The following is a 21524-nucleotide window of genomic DNA, read 5'->3' on the forward strand; positions in this document are numbered from 1 at the left end:
GAGCGTCTGGAGGGAAACGTGAGGCTGTAGTTCCAGGTCTGGACACCGGGGGGGACTCGTGTGGGACGCAACGCCTGCTGACGACCTGATCCCAGGCACTGTGGCCAGCAGAACCAGGGTCCAGGGCAGAACCAGGGTCCGGGGCAGGACCAGGGTCCGGGGCAGAACCTGGGTCCGGGGCAGGACCAGGGTCCGGGGCAGAACCAGGGTCCGGGGCAGGACCAGGGTCCGGGGCAGAACCAGGGTCCGGGGCAGGACCAGGGTCCGGGGCAGAACCAGGGTCCGGGGCAGAACCAGGGTCCGGGGCAGAACCAGGGTCTGGAGCAGAACCAGGGTCCGGGGCAGAACCAGGGTCTGGGGCAAAACCAGTGGAGCTAGAGTAAGGTGACGGGTCTGTTTGGAACCAGCAGCATCCAGACCGAACCGGATCAACTCCAGAACTGTCAGATTGACCTGATCTCCATGTCTGGAGCGCCGCCCTGCTCCAGCGCCTGGAGGTTACAGATGACCAGGGGTCCTGGGGGTCCAGGCGCCCGGGCGGCGGCGCGGGGCGGCGTGGCGGCGGCGGTCCAGTCCCGGGCGATGTACTGGTGGTACGGGTCCTGGGAGTTCTCCAGCTTCCTGGACCGGATGTAGCTCAGCATGATGCCGAAGCTGAAGAAGCTGAACAGGCCCACCACCAGGAGGATGTACAGGACGCCCTCAGACTGGTCCCGGTCCGGGTCCCGGTCCGGGCCAGCGGCCCCGGCGGCGCCGTGGTGGTGCGGAGGCGGCGCGGCCAGCAGGGCGGTGCTGTTGAGGCAGAGCTGCAGCAGAGACAGCAGCTCGCTGCCGTTGACCCGAGACATGTGGGACCTGCAGGGAACCGGACCGGGGAGAACCGTTAGCGCTGCCCGCCTGTGGCAGAACCCTCAGTTCTTCACAGAACGTCTGACTTCAAGCCCAGAATCAAATCCGAGGAAAACCTGCAGCAAAGTACCACAAAGAAAACCACGTGAGTACCGGACTCGGTCCGGAGCTCAAGGACACAAGGTCAAGGTCCTGGTCTCGACTTGGTCTATCTGCCCCTGAAGGTCCTGGTCTTGACCTGGTCTATCTGCCCCTGAAGGTCCTGGTCTTGTCTTGCTGTTGGCTCTTTAACGTCTTGGGATGCTCTGATCTTGTCTCGGTCTTTGTTCTGGTCTTGGTCGTGGTCTTGGTATGCTCTAGTCTTGGTCTTGGGATAATCTTGTCTTGGTATTGACTGGGTTTCGGGTAATTTGTTCTGGACTTTCACGGTCTTTGTTTGACCCCTTAAACTCTTGGGGCGAATCCCAATTCTCTGCTTAATCCTCAATCTTACTCCTCATCCCTCAAAATGCTCCCGTGAAGTTAAGTGTCGTCCCGTCCCGAAACAAGTGGAGGAAAGGAGCGAGACTCGGGAGCGTTATCTCCCTTAATTTTGAGATTCTACCAGACCTACCTTGGAGGTAAGGATAACCCAGAATGCTTGTTAAATAGTTCATTTTGCTGTTATTTTATTAATAAAACATTTTGTATATTACTTTGGGAGTAATTGTATTAAAGGTGCATTAAGGAGTTTTACAACCTTAAAAATACTTATTTTCCACCATAAATATGTTGCACATTTTTAATGCTGTGTCCAATGTGCCCTGACAGATTCATTACCAGAACCTCTAACAGGCTAAACTGTCACTTGAAAGTCACAGTGCCGGTCCGGCTCCAGAGTTTTTTTGGGGAGAATTTGAAAGGAATGACGTAATGCACGCTCCGGCTGGTTAGGTTTCATTTTGTCCGCCATTACTCCGCCAGATGCTTAGTGAGCAACAACTGAGCAGGATCTTCCAGAAAGTCAGAACAGACTGGCTTCTAGCACTGCAGCTCCACACAGACTCCACCAGGGAGAAGACACTTAAATCTTACTTGAGCGCTGCTAAACGAGCGAAGACGGAGTCCCCGTCTTCCGTGCACGGGAGCCACAGGGACGAGTTTTTCACTAAGCTGCGTTACGCCCAAGGCCTGCAGGGGGCGCTGTTTCTCATAAAACGTGCAAACTCCTCAAGGCACCTTTAAGTTTCTATCACAGATAATATTTGCAAAGGCTATTAGAGAGAAATCAAGAAAATTCATTTGAATGCATTTATTAACAAGGTCACACATGCAAAATGTTAAACATTTCTAATGCAGGGCGCATTACTTACAGTTATAAAGGGCGTTGTTATTGATCATTGACCAAAATTATTACTGCTGCTCTTTAACTTCCGGCTTTCTTCTACCCTCTTGCGCAGTGCTGCCCCCTGTGGTCCATGGACGTACCTGTCTTTAAGGGTTGTCCCATTTCCAAGTGACTTTACATTCCTGAACACTTGTTCAGGCACTTAAGGAGGCACTTAATCTGAGATTGAGGATCAAGGTTGAGGAGTAAGGATTAAGCAGAGAATTGGGATTGGACCTTGGTCTTGGTCCTTCTTCTGCCCTCGCCTTGGTCTTTGGACCGTCTGTTCTTGGTGTTGGGATGGTCTGGTCTTGGTCTTTCTTTTGGTCTTGGTCTATTTCTTGGGATGCTCTGGTCTTGGTCTATGTCTTGGAATGATCTGGTCTTGGGATGCTTTGGTCTTGGTCTTAACCCAGTTATGGGTATTTTGATCTGGACTTGGTCTCGGCCCCTTAAGGTGTTGGTGTTGATCTTGATCTTTGTACTGTTCTTGTCTTGGTCTTGGGACACTCTGGTCTTGGTGTTTGTCCTGGTCTTGGTCTTTCTCTTGGGATGGTCTGGTCTTGGTGAGAAGGTCTGGTCTTGGTCTGGGTCTGGGTCTGGTCTTGGTCTGGGTGACAGACCTCTGAATGACAGGCTCTCCAGCCAATCAGCTTCAAAACAAATACGTCATGCGTTAGCTTCTCTCAGGGTTATCTTTAGCTCTTTAGCATTAGCTTCTCTCAGGGTTAGCTTTAGCCCTTTAGTGTTAGCTTCTCTCAGGGTTAGCTTTAGCCCTTTAGATCTAGCTTCTCTCAGGGTTAGCTTTAGCCCTTTAGATCTAGCTTCTCTCAGGGTTAGCTTTAGCCCTTTAGATCTAGCTTCTCTCTGGGTTAGCTTTAGCTCTTTAGCGCTAGCTTCTCTCAGGGTTAGCTTTAGCTCTTTAGCACTAGCTTCTCTCAGGGTTAGCTTTAGCTCTTTAGCTCTAGCTTCTCTCAGGGTTAGCTTTAGCTCTTTAGCTCTAGCTTCTCTCAGGGTTAGCTTTAGCTCGTTAGCTCTAGCTTCTCTTAGGGTTAGCTTTAGCTCTTTAGCTCTAGCTTCTCTCAGGGTTAGCTTTAGCTCGTTAGCTCTAGCTTCTCTCAGGGTTAGCTTTAGCTCTTTAGCACCAGCTTCTCTCAGGGTTAGCTTTAGCCCTTTAGATCTAGCTTCTCTCAGGGTTAGCTTTAGCTCTTTAGCATTAGCTTCTCTCAGGGTTAGCTTTAGCCCTTTAGATCGAACTTCTCTCAGGGTTAGCTTTAGCTCTTTAGTGTTAGCTTCTCTCAGGGTTAGCTTTAGCCCTTTAGATCTAGCTTCTCTCAGGGTTAGCTTTAGCCCTTTAGATCTAGCTTCTCTCAGGGTTAGCTTTAGCCCTTTAGATCTAGCTTCTCTCTGGGTTAGCTTTAGCTCTTTAGCGCTAGCTTCTCTCAGGGTTAGCTTTAGCTCTTTAGCACTAGCTTCTCTCAGGGTTAGCTTTAGCTCTTTAGCTCTAGCTTCTCTCAGGGTTAGCTTTAGCTCTTTAGCTCTAGCTTCTCTCAGGGTTAGCTTTAGCTCGTTAGCTCTAGCTTCTCTTAGGGTTAGCTTTAGCTCGTTAGCTCTAGCTTCTCTCAGGGTTAGCTTTAGCTCGTTAGCTCTAGCTTCTCTCAGGGTTAACGCGAAAACGTCTTTTCCTGTCAGAATCTCGCCAGGCCCAGACTCTTACTTGATTGTTGTAATTCTTGGTGTTTCGGCTCTAACTTTACTTACTGCAGCTTTCAGACGATGGTTAAAGTTTATCTCCGTAATCTCCGCTACGCGCAGTGATAGCGTCACTTCCGGTTTAGCCAAAAAAAAAATTTAAAACAAAAAATGGCAACGCTGATTGGCTCGGCCGTTTCACGACCGAGTGGAATGAGGAGTGGGCGGGGCTCGTTTACCAGGCTAGCGTCCAAGAGGCTGATGGGAAAAAAACGCTCCAAACAACTCAGCTTCACTGAGCAGCAGCCGCCACAACCCAGCGAGGGCGACGAGGCCTGAGGCGAGCAACAACTTTAGATAAATAAACAGAAAAATGAATGTGATGGAGGTGTGTGTGTGTGTGTGTGTGTGTGAGAGAGAGAGAGAGAGAGAGAGAGAGAGAGAAACAGAGTGTGTTTGGGTAACCTACATCTGGCGTCTTTTCGCATATTTCACAACTGTCTGCAATCTTACCGCATAAAATGTCCCACAGCTGCATGTTCGTTTGCATAATCTAGAATTTTTGCTGGCGTTTTTCTGGAGGGTCGAGGAAACGAGGACTGATCAGAGGACACCCACCTGCCAGAGACGGTCCTCCTCACGAAGCAGCAGCCAGAGACTCTGTCCTCCACCCCGTCCTGCAGAGACTCTGTCCTCCACCCCGTCCCTCGTCCGTCCTTCATGTGGAGGAGGAGGAGCTCAGCAGCACGTCAACACCTTTAATGGGGGGGGGGGGGGGGGGGGGGGGGGGGGGGGGGGTACACAGGCCAAGGTCAGGTGCAGTCTGGAGAAATGTCCTGAAACCACAACCAGTTTCACACAGGTCTAGGATCTGGTCTGGGATCTGGTCTAGGATCTGGTCTAGGGTCTGGGTCTGGGTCAGGTTTAGAGTCTGGGTTCGAGTTAGGTCTGGTTTAGATCAGGTCTAGGGTCTGGGTTAGAGTCTGCTGTTTATTCACGATGGTTAGGGTGTGTGTGTGTGTGTGTGTGTGTGTGTGTGTGTGTGTGTGTGTGTGTGTGTGTGTGTGTGTGTGTGTGTGTGTGTGTGCGCAGCGGCTGCAGCAGAACAAAGCTGCCTCAGTCCTGCTGTCCTCTAGTCGTCCTCCAGCTTTGGGCTCATTTCTTGAAACAGAAGTTCCATTTTCAAAACTCTCACAGCTTTTAATAAAACAGTCTCCGTTCAACCAGACTCCAGGCTCTCCTGAAGCTCCGCCCCCTCCAGAGCTGTTCACTCAGGGGTCAGGGGTCAGGGGTCAGGGGTCAGGGTTCAGCCTCACCATGCTCATCACCCCCCCTCCCCACCCATCTCCTCACCCTCCTGGAGGTGTGTGTGTGTGTGTGTGTGTGTGTGTGTCCACAGGGTGGCAGTGTTCAGACTCAGCTTCCTCCAGATCTTCTGTTTTGATTCCAAACCCGAGACAGAGCTTCTGCACCCGGTCCTGGACCTAGACCTAGACCTGCACCTAGACCTAGACCTAGACCTGGACCTGGACCTAGATCTAGATCTAGACCTGGACCTGGCTTGTTATCTCCTCCTTCTGATGGGGTTTGTCTGCCAGGGGGTTGGACCAGAAGGGGGTTGGACCAGAAGGGGGTTGGACCAGAAGGGGGTTAGACCAGAAGGGGGTTAGACCAGAAGGGGGTGCCCTGGTCCCTCATGTCTCTCTTGTCTTGAGCTCCTCTTGTTCTCCGTGTTCTTCCAGAGAACCTTCACCCGTCAGCAGACCTCAGATTCACAAACTTCCAGACTGAAGCTGTTTGATCAAATGTTTTTATTTAAGTTTCTATTTACAAAAACTCCACAAACACCTTCTAAAACTCTCTCTTGTGTTCATTTTCAGCAAAGTCCTGGTGAAGGGTCTCTGTGGCAGGTCAGCATGTTCTCACCTGGCGGACCCGAGAGAAATGAAAGAACGAAAAAAATGTGTGAACATGATGCTCTCATGTGTGAACGTGACCCTGATGTGCAAACATGACGTTCTGATGTGTGAATGTGATGTTCTGATGTGTAAACGTGACATTCTGTTGTGTGAATGTGACCCTGATATCTAAACATGATGTTCTGATGTGTGAATGTGATGTTCTGATGTGTAAACATGACGTTCTGTTGTGTGAATGTGACCCTGATGTGTAAACATGACGTTCTGATGTGTGAATGTGATGTTCTGATGTGTAAATGTGACGTTCTGATGTGTGTATGTGACGTTCTGATGAGTAATTGTGACATTCTGATGTGTGAATGTGATGTTCTGATGTGTAAACATGACGTTCTGTTGTGTGAATGTGACCCTGATGTGTAAACATGACGTTCTGATGTGTGAATGTGATGTTCTGATGTGTAAATGTGACGTTCTGATGTGTGTATGTGACGTTCTGATGAGTAATTGTGACATTCTGATGTGTGAATGTGATGTTCTGATATTTCAATGTCACGTTCTGATGTGTGAACGTGACTCTGATGTGTTAACGTGACGTTCTAATGTGTGAGTGTGACGTTCTGATGTGTGTATGTGACGTTCTGATGTGTGAATGTGATATTCTGATGTGTAAATGTGACGTTCTGATGTGTGAATGTGACCCTGATGTGTAAACATGACATTTTGATGTGTGAATGTGACGTTCTGATGTGTGTATGTGACGTTCTGATGTGTAAACATGATGTTCTGATGTGTAAATGTGATGTTGTGATGTGTGAATGTGACGTTCTGATGTGTAAATGTGACGTTCCAATGTGTGAATGTGATGTTCTGATGTGTAAATGTGACGTTCTGATGTGTAAATGTGACGTTCTGATGTGTGAATGTGATGTTCTGATGTGTAAATGTGATGTTCTGATATTTCAGTGTCACGTTCTGCTGTTTGTATGTGATGTTCTAATGTGTAAACATGATGTTCTGATGTGTAAACGTGACGTTCTGATGTGTTAAAGTGACGTTGTGATGTGTAAACGTGACGTTCTGATGTGTGAATGTGACGTTCTGATGTGTAAACATGACGTTCTGATGTGTGAATGTGACGTTCCGATGTGTGTATGTGACATTCTGATGTGTGAATGTGACGTTCTGATGTGTGTATGTGACGTTCTGATGTGTAAATGTGACGTTCTGATGTGAAAACATGACGTTCTGATGTGTAAATGTGATGTTCTGATGTGTGAATGTGATGTTCTGATGTGTAAACATGACGTTCTGATGTGTAAATGTGATGTTCTGATGTGTGAATGTGACCCTGATGTGTAAACGTGACGTTCTGATGTGTAAATGTGACGTTCTGATGTGTGAATGTGATGTTCTGATGTGTAAATGTGACATTCTGATGTATGAATGTGATGTTCTGATATTTCAATGTCACGTTCTGATGTGTGAACGTGACTCTGATGTGTGAATGTGACGTTCTGGTGTGTGTATGTGACCCTGATGTGTAAACGTGACGTTCTGATGTGTGAATGTGATGTTCTGGTGTGTATATGTGACGTTCTAATGTATAAACGTGACGTTCAGATGTGTGAATGTGACCCTGATGTGTGAACTTTGACCCTGATGTGTGAACGTGACGTTCTAATGTGTAAAGGTAACCTTGATATGTAAATGTGACCCTGATGTGTAATTGTGATGTGTGTATGAGATGTTTTGACATGCAAATGTAACCCTGATGTGTGAACGTGACACTCTGATGTGTGAACGTGACGCTCTGATGTGTGAACGTGACGCTCTGATGCGTGTATGTGACGCTCTGATGTGTGAACGTGACGCTCTGATGTGTGAACGTGACGCTCTGATGCGTGTATGTGATGTTCTGATGTGTGAACGTGACCCTGATGTGTGAACGGGACTCACTGCTGCTCCTCCAGCTGCACGCCGTCACAGCTGTCCTTCACCTCCATCAGTCTGCACAGAGAGCACAGTGTCAGTCTGTCAGGCCGCCTCCGTCCACACGGGGGCGCCAGAGTGCCTCAGCAGCAGAATATTGCAAATAATAAAAATGGGCTTTTATCATTTTTTTTTTTTTTCTAATTCTGAGACATTTTCTCTTCTGAATCCCAGCAGCTTCTGCTCTTTAAAGCTGGTGTCCGGAGTTTCCGTTCGTTTCCAACGTATGTATCATTTTTTAACAGAGCTTCAATGTGTCAGTCTGGTTCGATACTGCAATATAATATTAGCATAAAGCAATATAAAAATTTATTTATGAGCTCCACCTTCGTCTCGTAGACCCCCATGTTATCCGAAAAAGCGCCGGTCAGCTTCAGCCAATAGATTTCGAGCTTCCGCTTTGTCATGCTGTCAATCAACGTATGGCGCAGCCAGAGAGCACGGCCGCTCGCCCAGCAGAGGTGAGTTCATAGGCGGCGTCAGGGTGGGGCTTGGTTGGGCTAAAGCCCCACCAAGGATTGTATCAGCCCTACCAAAAGCCAACCAAGAAAAAATAAAAGTTTTAAATCCAACAGCGCCACGGCGGCGCATGTAAGGGCATTCAGACAGGCATCTGCGAGGACAGCTGAGCTTCACTCTGGGGTCCTGGGATAAATGGGGTCCTGCTACGTAGTACATCACTCATGTGAGCGCCTTAGCTAACCTGGCTGTAGTTTGTGTTGGCGGCTCATAGTCACCCGTGGTTAAGTTAACGGCAGTCAGCTGGTCAAAACATGGAGACGTTTGTTTTAAACGCCGCCGGACGGTCCGTCCTGTTGGTGAACAGTTTGTTCTGCTTCTCACGGTTTTCCAGGAGCTTTTCCGGGTCACAAAATTCATGTGTGACCAGCTCCAGTCTCCGCTCTTCAGCTTCCATCCACAACAGACTCATCAGAGTCAGTCACAGCGACATTACCAGACAAACGTGCAGAAGAGTGGTGGAGTGAGACTCTGGACGGAGAGCGGACCTGAGTCCTGTGGTTTTTGCCTCCAGTCAGAAAAACCGGAGGATTGTACTTTTGTGAAAATCAGCCTGGTGAGTTTAATATTGTATGTTATTTTCCTGACTGCTGCATGTGGTTTGCCTCTTGCTGCCTGCATTCTTAATTTTTTGGAGCTGTGTTGAGATTCTTGGCTGTTCTGTGGAATACAGCTCTCTGACCGGAGCCAGTGGTGGGGCAAGGGTCCTTGGGGGCTCCAAGCAAAAAAATTAATCGGGCCCCCACCCCATGCGTGCACACCAAAAAAAAAATGTTGCACACAATTTTTGGGACATTGGATATATTAGAGCTGGGCAACGATTAAATTCCTTAATCGCGAGTAATTATAATCCTGGAATTAATCGCGATTAAAATGGCTCATTTGAAGTCTGCCAAGGCCTTTCAAAATGTGTGTTACATAAATAAGAAATAAGTCCTCAAGAACGAGTTTCTGTTTATTCAATTAGACATGAATAATCAGCAGCATCACAGGAAACCAGCAGGTAATCTGACACGGTTCCGTCTTCATGTGTCATCAACCAAGTCAGAAACAGGTGAAAAATGGAAGTTTCATATGAGCGCTCACTTCCTCACACTTCCTCATATCTCCGACTCTCAGACAGAGCAGGCAGGATGAATTCAGTCAGGCTGAATTGTGCCTCATCATCACCTTTATTAATCCAGAGTGTGTGTTGAAGGGAAATGTTCTTTGTTTTGCGTGTTTTCAGCGCCTGAAGAAGGCCCAGCGGGAGAAACGGTGCACCGGCAAAACATGTAATTTAAGTTTGATTATGTGTTTATGACGTGTTTTTTTTTTTTTTTATACAAATACAGTTTTAACATGTATTTCCAACCGACACGGCGGTTTGGCTGCTTTCTATTGAGTTAAACAGGTTTCATAATGGTTACGGGGGAAAGCTACAGATCTGGCAACCTCCTCCATCGGCCTGCAGAGGCACTGCAGGCGGTGCTGCGGTGATTCCGGACCGGAGACGGAACGCAGACAGAACGATTGTTCTGTTGTACGTGATTTTTCTGCAGGCCGGACAAATCGCTGACTTTCAGAAGGAAGAGCGGCTCTCCTCTCCGCCGTGCTGGATGTGCGTGGTCAGAGTAACAGTTCGTGTCGTGCGCTACGGCAGCCTCACACTTACAAAAGTGCGGCAAACGAGGAAAGTTGGCTGGACCCGGGGAGCGACCGTGTTCTCACCGCATCTAGATCGAGCCGGGGTGTTGTTTTACTTTAAATATACATTCACATTGAAGTTCTGGCATTTTTTGGAGCCCTGCCACAATTTGGGTCAGCCCCGCCTCAGCCCCGCCAGAAAAAATACTCTGGCGCCGCCACTGGGTGAGTTAGCTGTGCAGCAGCCGCCCCGCTTAGCTCGGATATATCCACTGTCTGCTGAAATCCACCGTAAACAGCTAAACGTGTCGGATGCTGCAGACTCGGTGGCACTCATTTTCATGAGCGTGCACAATGGGCTATATGCACAGCTCCATTACTTCCTGAAGTTCAGACAGCACCTGACCTGTGTCTGGCCATTTACTGAGGTCAGACACACCTGGATTAATCAGTTAATCCTATCATGAAACACAGGAAATAAAGGTGCTGTCTGAACTTCAGGAAGTAATGGAGCTGTGCATGTAGCCCATTAAAGGGGCGTGGCTCGGTCACTCACTAAAGCAGAGGGAGGGCGGAGCCTCGAGATGTTGCATTATAAAAACTCATTCTTTCAAAACTCTGGACACCAGCTTTAATCTATTTCTCTGTGGGAAAACGTCTGGAAGTTTGAAAGGCTGGTTCTTCTTCAGGGTTCTGGACTCACGCTGCCTGAGCCCTCAGGGCCTTGCGCGCCTCCCGGGCCTCGTGCTCGTCCCAGGTCTTCCTGTAGCAGTAGACCAGGACGCCGACGAGCCACAGCTGCAGGAAGACGATCAGCACGTACATCATGATCTCGGAGACCACCGCCGTCAGCTCCCGATTGGCTGAGGGGAAACAGAGCAGAGCAGAGCGCCGGCGGAGTCAGGAGTCAGGGCGGCAGAGGTGGGCTGGGTAGAGCTGCAGTTCTGCTGACGGCCACTAGGCGTCTCCTGCTCCACACGCTCCATTTGTCAAGCTGTGCCAAAGACACGTGAGGAAACACCGACGTCTTGTGTTTGACGTCAGATTCCGTCCCGCTCAGCTCAGACGGACCGGGATCCACACGGAGACGCCCATAAACCAGGAACACCACCAGATCCCACCGGAATGGAGCGCTGTGATTGGTCAACTGATCTGACCAAAGCAGCAGCAGCTCCCAAACAGTGACGGCCGGAAAGGAGACGTTCTGGTCTGTACCGGGTTCCTCGGTCGGATATGGCCAGAGAACCGCTTCCAGCCAGAGAACCGCTTCCAGTCGGAGAACCGCTTCCAGCCGGAGAACCGCTTCCAGCCGGAGAACCGCTTCCAGCCGGAGAACCGCTTCCAGTCAGAGAACCGCTTCCAGCTGGGTTCCACTCATTCAGCTCCTGTTCCAGGTGTGAACAGCACCTGTTCTCTTCGCTCACCGAGTTCTTTGTCTTCCTGTTCCCATCTTTCATCGTCCTGAAGAACCTCACAGCCAATCACTGATTGCCATCGTGGACCAGCCCCGCCCCTTTGCTGACCAGCCTCCCACACGGCGGCTCAATCAGCCTATAGCGTGGCAGTGGGCGTGTCCTCCAGGGCGAGACCGCAGGTTCTCTGGGAACCCTGCTGGATCCGCGTCGGCAGCCAGTCAGAGATGAAACACAGACGTGTAAACAGACAGCAGGCTGTTTCCACGGCGACGGAGACGAAAACTCAAATGTCAGGAAACACAGAGAAACGGTACCGGAAACCCTGCTGAGGCCTCCACCCCCTACACCACCTCCACCCCCCTACACCACCCCGACACCACCTCCACCCCCCTACACCACCTCCACCCCCCTACACCACCCCCCTACACCACCTCCACCCCCCTACACCACCTCCCTACACCACCTCCACCCCCCTACACCACCTCCCTACACCACCTCCACCCCCCTACACCACCCCCCTACACCACCTCCACCCCCCTACACCACCTCCCTACACCACCTCCACCCCCCTACACCACCTCCACCCCCCTACACCACCCCCCTACACCACCTCCACCCCCCTACACCACCTCCCTACACCACCTCCACCTCCCTACACCACCTCCACCTCGCTACACCACCCCCCTACACCACCTCCACCTCCCTACACCACCTCCCTACACCACCTCCACCTCCCTACACCACCTCCACCTCCCTACACCACCTCCACCCCTCTACACCACCTCCACCTCGCTACACCACCTCCACCTCCCTACACCACCTCCCTACACCACCTCCACCTCCCTACACCACCTCCACCCCCCTACACCACCTCCACCCCCCTACACCACCTCCACCTCACCTACTGCCACCACGCTGAGCTCCACCTCCTTCTCCACCCGGACGTGCTGGTGTCCCTGCGGCAGCAGCAGGGTGCGCTGGAAGGTGCAGCGGTACGTCCCGGAGTCGTCCTTCGTCACGTTGTGCAGGAAGACGGCGCCGACCTGGACGTCCCGGCCCGGCGTGCCGCGCCACTCCAGCCGGCCGCCGAAGTCCGGGTGGAGGACGTCCGCCGTGGGGTGGTCGTAGTGGAAGATCTGATGGAGGAGAGGATGGAGAACGGTGAGACGTCCGTACGGGCGGAACCGGCAGGAAAGTTTCAGGTTCACGGGGCAGCGTTCTGGAAACGATGCCTGTTTCCACGGAAACGGAAGAAACAGCCCCCGGCGGCGCCGGTGTTCTTGCAGGTGCCGCTTGAAGAACGCCGCCCTGAGCGTGAACATGAAGCTCTCCCGGGACGGAGCCGGTTCAGGTGAAGCGTTGCCCGGAAACAGCTGGACGGCCGGAGGACTCACGTGGACGAAGCGGTCCTGTCCCGGCGCCCTGAAGTGCCAGTCCACCGTGGACCGAGCCGAGACCTCCTCCCGGCTCTTACAGGAGATGCAGCCCAGCAGGAAGCCCCGCCCAAGCTCCGCCTCTGTCAGAGACTCCACCTCCGCACAGCCGCCATGACAGCCGCACACTGCAGGGCAGGAGGCGGAGCACAGAGAGACCAATCAGCTCCGAGCACCAGACCTGACCAATCAATCAGCTCTAAAACCAGACCTGACCAATCAATCAGCTCTAAAACCAGACCTGATGAATCAATCAGCTCTAAAACCAGACCTGACCAATCAATCAGCTCTAAAACCAGACCTGATGAATCAATCAGCTCTAAAACCAGACCTGATGAATCAATCAGCTCTAAAACCAGACCTGACCAATCAATCCGCTCTAAAACCAGACCTGACCAATCAATCAGCTCTAAAACCAGACCTGACCAATCAATCAGCTCTAAAACCAGACCTAACCAATCAATCAGCTCTAAAACCAGACCTGATGAATCAATCAGCTCTAAAACCAGACCTGATGAATCAATCAGCTCTAAAACCAGACCTGACCAATCAATCCGCTCTAAAACCAGACCTGACCAATCAATCAGCTCTAAAACCAGACCTGACCAATCAATCCGCTCTAAAACCAGACCTGGTGAATCAATCAGCTCTAAAACCAGACCTGATGAATCAATCAGCTCTAAAACCAGACCTGACCAATCAATCAGCTCTAAAACCAGACCTGATGAATCAATCAGCTCTAAAACCAGACCTGATGAATCAATCAGCTCTAAAACCAGACCTGACCAATCAATCAGCTCTAAAACCAGACCTGATGAATCAATCAGCTCTAAAACCAGACCTGATGAATCAGTCATCTCCAAACACCAGACCTGACCAATCAATCAGCTCTAAAACCAGACCTGATGAATCAATCATCTCCAAACACCAGACCTGACCAATCAATCAGCTCTAAAACCAGACCTGATGAATCAATCATCTCCAAACACCAGACCTGACCAATCAATCAGCTCTAAAACCAGAACTGATGAATCAATCATCTCCAAACACCAGACCTGACCAATCAATCAGCTCTAAAACCAGACCTGATGAATCAATCATCTCCAAACACCAGACCTGACCAATCAATCATCTCTAAAACCAGACCTGATGAATCAATCAGCTTTAAAAACCTCGTTATTTTGTCTGATTAGTTTTTGTTTCTTTTTGTTTGTGTGAACTGACTTTGTTTTCATGTTTGTTTGTGTTTCTGCTTTGTTTTTTCTGTTTTGTCTTTTTGTCTTTTTTTTTGTCTGTTTTGTGTCCCTTTCTGCATTTTTGTGTCTGCTTGTGTTTTATTGTTTGTGTTCCTTGTTGTGTCTCTTGAATCATTTGTTGTTTTGAATCATTTGTTGTTTGTTTTGAATCAGCGGGTGTGTCACTGCCTGATCGGCGGTTGTCCTCAGGTTTCCGGTGTCCTCTCTGTCTGCTGTCTGTCAGTTGGACGTCTCGCTGTCTCCGGCTGATCAGAGCTCAGGTTCTCTAGACTCACCCAGAAGGCTGAAGACGACGACCAGAGAGAGGCGGGGAACCATGACGGCTGCCGGAGAACCTTCAGGCCAGGAGAACCGAGGCCAGAACCGTCCTGTTAATCCAGAGTCCAGCTTGTCCACAACGTCCCGCTGAACCGGAACTGTTCCTTTAAGACGAGCCGGAGTCTCTCGGAGTCCGAGGAGGATAAATTTAGAGTCTGGGAATCCGACAGGAAACCCGAGAAGACGAGGACCGATCTGGGAGAGGGGACACCAGAGACATCAGGGACAGACACCAGAGACACCAGGGACAGACACCGGAGACAGACACCAGAGAAACCAGAGATAGACACCCGAGACACCAGGGACACTCGAGACACTAGAGACACAGAGACATGGAGACACCAGTTGTCCCCTTCAGGACGGACTCGGCCTCAGGGGACGTTCTAGAGTTCACCGTCGCAGAACGAGTCCTGAAATCATTTGTTTAAACAAATGAGGCGAGAGCAGAGCGGGCGGAGGACAAGCCCACAGGTGGAGACAGCAGGGAAATGTCCTCTGTCTGACACCACCGCACACAGGCGCAGAGGGACATGGACATGTCCTCCGTTGGGTGGAGAAGGACATGGACGTGTCCCCCCGTCCCGTCAGAGCTCCTGGTTGTGAAGTGAAGAGTCTTTTATGTCGGAGTCTGAAGACGTAACTTTTTGAAACGAGTCACTGATGATCTGTAGAGACAAGAACCTGTCTGTCCTATGTCCTCCTTCTGTCCCCTCACCGCAACCAGAAACAGCAGGAAGCTGCCTCCTCTGGGCCTGGTTCTGCAGGGTTCTCCTGAGCCTGGGTCTGCAGGGTTCTCCTCTGGGCCTGGTTCTGCAGGGTTCTCCTGAGCCTGGTTCTGCAGGGTTCTCCTGAGCCTGGGTCTGCAGGGTTCTCCTCTGGGCCTGGTTCTGCAGGGTTCTCCTCTGAGCCTGGTTCTGCAGGGTTCTCCTGAGCCTGGTTCTGCAGGGTTCTCCTGAGCCTGGTTCTGCAGGGTTCTCCTCTGAGCCTGGTTCTGCAGGGTTCTCCTGAGCCTGGTTCTGCAGGGTTCTCCTGAGCCTGGTTCTGCAGGGTTCTCCTCTGAGCCTGGTTCTGCAGGGTTCTCCTGAGCCTGGTTCTGCAGGGTTCTCCTGAGCCTGGTTCTGCAGGGTTCTCCTCTGAGCCTGGTTCTGCAGGGTTCTCCTCTGAGCCTGGTTCTGCAGGGTTCTCCTGAGCCTGGTTCTGCAGGGTTCTGTCTCTTGCTGATCTGCTGGTTTTCTCTGTAAAGGCTCTTTAATGGCTGTGTTGTAATTGGCTCTTTATAAATAAAGCTGAATTGAATTGAAAATGGTCCGTCGTCGTGTGAACGGCTGAAAACGACACTTTCTGGAAGTTTCTGCTGGATCAGTTTTCTCAGTGGATGGAGTGAAGGATGAGGACTGGATGGAGTGAAGGCCTCGACCGGCGCCGACATGATGGAGAGACAGGTCGGTTCTGGAGAGAGAGAGAGAGGACAAATATTTAGAGAACTAACGAGAACACACACACACACACACGCACACACACACACACACACACACACACACACACAGAAACACAAACACAGAAAGTCAAACACACAGAGAGAAACAAAGATAAACAGACAGAAAGTGTTCATGGCTGTTTAACAAAAATAAATTAAATTGAATTATAGTTTTAAGATGAAACTAACCTGAATAAACTGGAATATTCAGGTTTATATTTTTAAAAGACAAACATTGAATTTGATATTTTGTCATTTATTTTTCACAAAGTTTTTCACTTTTCAAGCTCAAAGTTTCAAAAGTAAAATTTTCATCTCATTAAATGAAGCAAAAACTTTAAAAGCTGATTGTCTGGCAGCAGACGGACGGAGTCCCGCTGCTCTGAATAAATCGGCTGCATTTAATGAACTTCTTTATTTTATTGAGCTGAAGCGTCGTTCAAGAACAAACCACCGTTTGAGAATTCCTCTTTTTTCCATCCGTCCATCTTCTCACACCTAGGACCAGGTCGCAGGGACAGCAGTCTCAGCAGGGACTTCCAGACCTCCTGTCCCCAGACCTCATGTCCCAGACCTCCTGTCCCCAGACCTCATGTCCCCAGACCTCATGTCCCAGACCTCCTGTCCCCAGACCTCATGTCCCAGACCTCCTGTCCCCAGACCTCATGTCCCCAGACCTCATGTCCCAGACCTCCTGTCCCCAGACCTCATGTCCCAGACTTCCTGTCCCAGACTCTTCCTGGAGGATCCCAGGCCAGCTGAGAGACATCGTCCTTCCAGTGTGTCCTGATCTTCCCCAGGTCGACCTCCCGGTGGGACATGTCCAGACAGGGTTGCAAAGGGGCGGAAAATTTCTGGTACATTTCCCGTAAATTTCCAAAAACGTTCCATGGGAAGTTAAGCTGGGGAATTTTGGAAATATTCCAAATTAGAAACGTTCCATGAGAATTATGGGAATTATAGGAATTTATGGGAATTATTGGGAATTTATGGGAATTAACTAGAAATTGGGGTCAATTTAAACAAACTGTATCATATCCAAACATAAATGTAAATATGTTTTGTCATGAGCAGAATAATAAACCATGCAAAATAATACAAAAACATGACATTTCAACAGATTTATTTCAGTAGAACTTTAGTTTTCATTCTTGTAACAGTTATTTTAATGAACAACCAAAACATGAATGTTGAGTAAATACCCCCCCCCCCCCTCCCCTCCCCCACCCAATCTGCAGAAGAAACAGCATCCAATCTGAGCTAGCTACCACCATAACTAGCTAGCCTCTTAAATGGTCACTGAAATGAAAAATAGCTTTCATTTAGCACCTACCGTCTTGGCCCGAATATAAGACGACTCCGATTATAACACGACCCCTTTCTTTCAAAGATCATTTTGTGAAAAAAAAAAAAAAATGCTGAAGACAGTAAGGTCACTCATGAAACAACTTTTTATTATACAGTTATTATAAACTCAAAAACTCACAAATGAGATAACCAGGGGTGGAAAGTAACGAATTACTTTACTCACGTTCCTGTAATTGAGTAGCTTTTTTGTGTACTTATACTTTTTCAAGTACTTTTTAAAAAGTGTAATTTTACTTTTACTTAAGTACAGTTTCTTTTAAGTAACGTACTCCGGTACATTTTACATCACAAACGTTACTGAGTAAAAAAGAAAAGGAAAAAAGGCTGAAACGGAGAAGAGAAAACCGTTCTGGTGCTGAATCGGGAGGGAGAGTTGTTCGGTGCAGCAGAGACAGACATGGCGAGCATGGAGACAGGCGAAGGCGTGGTGGTGGACGACCGTGGAGAGGTCCAGGACACAGATACAACAAACACAGTGCACCCTGGCTCCTATGCGCAGGCATGTTGAGGTAAGTCGTGTTTCTCGTTTTCTTTCCATCAAGCTAACTAATGCTGTTATTCGGCTGGCTAACCAAGTTCGCTGCCAACCTGACGTGATCAGTGTTCCAGGTCCCACAGCAAACATCCTGCAGCTGCTTCCCCCCGTGGTCTGGACAGTCCAGGCAGGATTCGGCAGCTTTTTAACTCTTTTATCGCCTCCTGATAAATGCAAATTTGCAAGCTAGTTATTTAGTGTCTGTCTTAACCTCGTAATCCTACAGCTGAGAAAGCAGAGTAATTCATGATGCAGTCTTTTCATAAACGGACACTTTCTTCCCTCCGTTTTCCAAAATAACTGCTCACACTCCAGCAGACAGGATGGAGGCACTGATTCTGAAAGCCAGTCTCCACTTTTCTCTGCTGACAAGCAAACGCTTGTCAGCAAACTAAAAAATTTGTTAACTTTGAAAATTCCTGGAATTTTGCAACCCTATGTCGGGAGCTCCTCCTCAGAGAGGCGTCCTCAGCTGCTCTTCTGGATGTGGAGGAGTAGCTGCTCCACTGAGCCCCTCCCCTGGTGATGTAGCCCCTCCCCCTGGTGACATAGCTCCTCCCCCTGTCTCTAAGGCAGCGTCCAGCCCCCCCACAGAGGGTCCTGACCCAGACTCAGGACCAGAGGTGAGGGGAGAACGTAGACTGACGATGAATCCAGAGCTTCACCACAACGTCACTGCAGCTGCTGCTCCACCCTCCTGTTGGCCTCCTCCACCCTCCTGTTGGCCTCTCCTCCATCCTTCCTCCACCCGAGAATAAGACTCTGAGATACTTGGCCCTGTCCCATTTCTCTCTCTTGGCGCTGAGAACACTCCAGTGTTTCCCTCCAGTGGTTCCCTCCAGTGGTTCCCTCCAGTGTTTCACTCCAGTGGTTCCCTCCAGTGTTTCCCTCCAGTGGTTCCCTCCAGTGTTTCCCTCCAGTGTTTCCCTCCAGTGGTTCCCTCCAGTGTTTCCCTCCAGTGTTTCCCTCCAGTGGTTCCCTCCAGTGTTTCCCTCCAGTGGTTCCCTCCAGTGGTTCCCTCCAGTGGTTCCCTCCAGTGAGGGAAGTGCAAGTGAGGATTTTCCCCTAAGAAATGGGACACCACTAGTTGCAAAATATCACCCCAGTCCAGTAGATGGCGGTAATGCACATGCCTGTACACCCCAGTGACGTATTGACCTACGTCACGCGTATAACAACGTGAGTCACAATCAGCAGCGCGTTGGAGAGTTTTTACAAGTCTGGAAATGCCGACTGCAGCGATTATTTTACCAATTGCATGGGCGCTGATGACCTGTCTTCGCGTGGCCAACCAACGGAGAAGAAATGTGCAAAAACGAAGACGGCTTCGCCGCTATATTGCTCTGATCAATCTGTTAAAGGTGTGTCAACTCATTAATGATAGCGTTAGCAGCGTTAGCACCTTAAGGTACTGCCTACTTTAGCGTACTGTTATCTGTTTGTTTTGGAAAATGACAACGTACTTATTAGCATGGTGTTGTTACTTTGTCACGCATGGCAGAGCGTTTGGGTCATTCAAGAGTGACACGATGACAAAATAAACAAAAGAACAGACCTCTTCGTACCTTAAGCTTACACGTTAGCTTTACCAAACGTTCCCTGTAGCCCCCAAACCCCATTGTTTTTAAGTAATGTTATTCCTAAAGGAGCTATGCTTGATTTTTTGTCTTCATTGTTTTGAAAAAAAAAAAAAGGTTTGTCCTTCAGTGTATTCCCAAAGCAGATATTTGCTTCCAAAATACGTTCTTTAAAGTCTTTTGTTTGTAACCTGGAGGCTAGTTGGTGTTGTTTTTCACAGTATTTTGACAGTGTTCCTCCCCAAAAGTTTTGAAACAAGTTGTTAAACTGACTCCGATGAAGAATTTGGATGCTATAAAGGCATTAGGAACATTTGGAATCAGTTAGGACCAGAAATAACAATTTTTATTTCTGAGTGACCGCCCCTTCATTGTAAAATCAAGGATAGCACCTTTAAAAAGACAACTGATGTGTTTCCCGGGATGATTACACATAAATAACTGTAAAAGCAGTCTTTTTTTCTCTCCTGTCCTTATGTTCACGTCTAAATGCGTGTTCGTTTCTTATTGTGTTCCAGAGAGGCCGTCCATTAACCTACTGTAGGTTGGACAGGAATGTGCCCATTTTGCTTGTGGTTTGACGTGGAGTTGGAACTCATCCAGGACTTCAGACTGAGTCGGAAGGCCATGCGTGGCCTGCAGAGTCTGCTGAGGAGAGAGCAGGACCATGGCTGGGCCACGAGCTGGAAGTCCTGATATATGTTTACTGGCTTGCCCATGGGCTGTCCTACCGTGTGGTGTCACGAGTTTTTAATGTTCCCAGGTCCACCGTCCATGGAATTGTGCACAAGGTAGCACAGTTTATTTGGGACAGTTTAAACAGAGCAAAATACTTTCCAAGCCCTGCAAATCTGGAAACTGTGGGTCGTGGGTTTGGTCAACTTTCTGGGACACCCATCCTCAATAAAGCTTTAGGTGCAATTGATGGTTGTCACATTGGGATTAAGCCCCCATCACTCCATAGACTGGACTATTTAAATTACAAAGGTTTCTATTCGATAAACATGCAAGCAATTTGTGACTCCTCAGGAAAGTTCCTTGATATTTTTGTGGGCTACCCAGAGTCTGTTCATGACACTCGCATTTTGAAGAGCAGCACTTTTTACACTGCAAGAAGGTATCCTCCAAGTGGGTACTTCATTTTGGGTGATGGAGGATACCCGTGTTTGGAAACCCCTATTTGTCTCATCACTCCCTACAGGGAACCGGTGAATGGCAGAGTGCAACAGAGCTTCAGCTACCACCATTCGATTATAGAAAGAGCCTTTGGCATTAGAAAAACTCAGTGGAGGTCCACACTTTTCAAGGCCCTGGAAGTCAGGCCCTCGTTTGCACCCCAAGTAACAGCATCCTGTGCCTTTCTGCATAATGTCTGCTTGGATAACGGAGACATCTTGGAACCTGATGAGGATGTGGCAGGGGACAACATGGTCCCACAACTGCCATTACAAGAACTCCCTGACCCAATGAAACACCAGGGAATGCCACAAGGGACACACTCGCTCTTCAGATGTGATAATGCACAAGCTCCACGCTGAAAAGAAAAAGGAAAAAAAAAGGCAAAACTTGTAAATAGTTCAGTTCAAGCACATACTTGACTGTTGTTATGTGCATGTTGTATATTGTTGCTGTAGTTCAGATTTCTACCACAGTTTATTATATATTTTGTACAATATGTTGGTAGTTTGCTTTTTAATGATGTGACATTCTGTATTAATTGGCATGTTTGGTCAACGAAACAACAACCAAGCACTTTGATTCATGTAAATATTTGTATTTGTATTCAGAAACATGAACTTACATTTGACTTTAGCATAAAAATAATATATTGGAAAATATAACAAATACAGAACAGTATTTCAAGTAAACTGGTAAAAAACAAACTGGAAAAAACTTATTGCACATGATCCCTTTACAGGGAAACGCCACAATCTCACTGCTCAGGCATTTTTTCCACCAGCTTTTCAAACGAGCTGAGGAATCTCTGTTTCGGCCTCAGTTTCCTCAGGCCTTGTCTGCTCCTGCAGATTCTTGTTTGAAGAAATCAAGAACTGCATTATTGCTTTTTCTAGCCCTTTTTCTGGGAGATGGGGTGGTGGGTGCTTGAGGAGCTGCAGTGCCAGAAGCTGAAGAGCCTGCTGGTGTGGATGGCATGGCATGGGTCTGCCGGGTTCTGGACTCTCCA

At 48.9% G+C, this 21524-nt stretch overlaps 1 protein-coding gene across 2 annotated transcripts; it reads right to left on the bottom strand.

Annotated features, from left to right (window-relative positions):
* Window positions 1-4530: 4530 nt before the first annotated feature.
* LOC115397370 (sodium channel subunit beta-1) lies at window positions 4531-14672 on the bottom strand. Of its 2 annotated transcripts, none has more exons than XM_030103635.1 (6): window positions 14340-14672; window positions 12770-12936; window positions 12277-12511; window positions 10664-10823; window positions 7783-7833; window positions 4531-4663 (listed from the first exon to the last, which is right to left on the bottom strand). In XM_030103635.1, the coding sequence occupies exons 1-6, from the start codon at window positions 14380-14382 to the stop codon at window positions 4657-4659; spliced, it is 663 nt and encodes a 220-aa protein (XP_029959495.1). In that variant the 5' UTR covers window positions 14383-14672; the 3' UTR covers window positions 4531-4656. The 2 variants fall into 2 exon arrangements, with proteins under 2 accessions (XP_029959495.1, XP_029959497.1); XM_030103637.1 differs by lacking the exon at window positions 4531-4663 and adding an exon at window positions 5709-5833.
* Between the last annotated feature and the right edge of the window lie 6852 nt (window positions 14673-21524).

This window comes from Salarias fasciatus, chromosome 11, assembly GCF_902148845.1.
Source record: "Salarias fasciatus chromosome 11, fSalaFa1.1, whole genome shotgun sequence".
NCBI lineage: Eukaryota > Metazoa > Chordata > Actinopteri > Blenniiformes > Blenniidae > Salarias > Salarias fasciatus.

Excerpts from the sequence above, each read along its gene's own strand:
- LOC115397370 (XM_030103635.1), bottom strand. The coding sequence starts at position 14,382 with ATGGTTCCCCGCCTCTCTCTGGTCGTCGTCTTCAGCCTTCTGG. Across the intron at positions 12,937-14,339 it reads CGTCGTCTTCAGCCTTCTGG|TGTGCGGCTGTCATGGCGGC; the intron begins GTGAGTCTAGAG and ends CCTGCCCTGCAG. Across the intron at positions 7,834-10,663 it reads GCCCTGAGGGCTCAGGCAGC|ACTGATGGAGGTGAAGGACA; the intron begins GTGAGTCCAGAA and ends CTCTCTGTGCAG.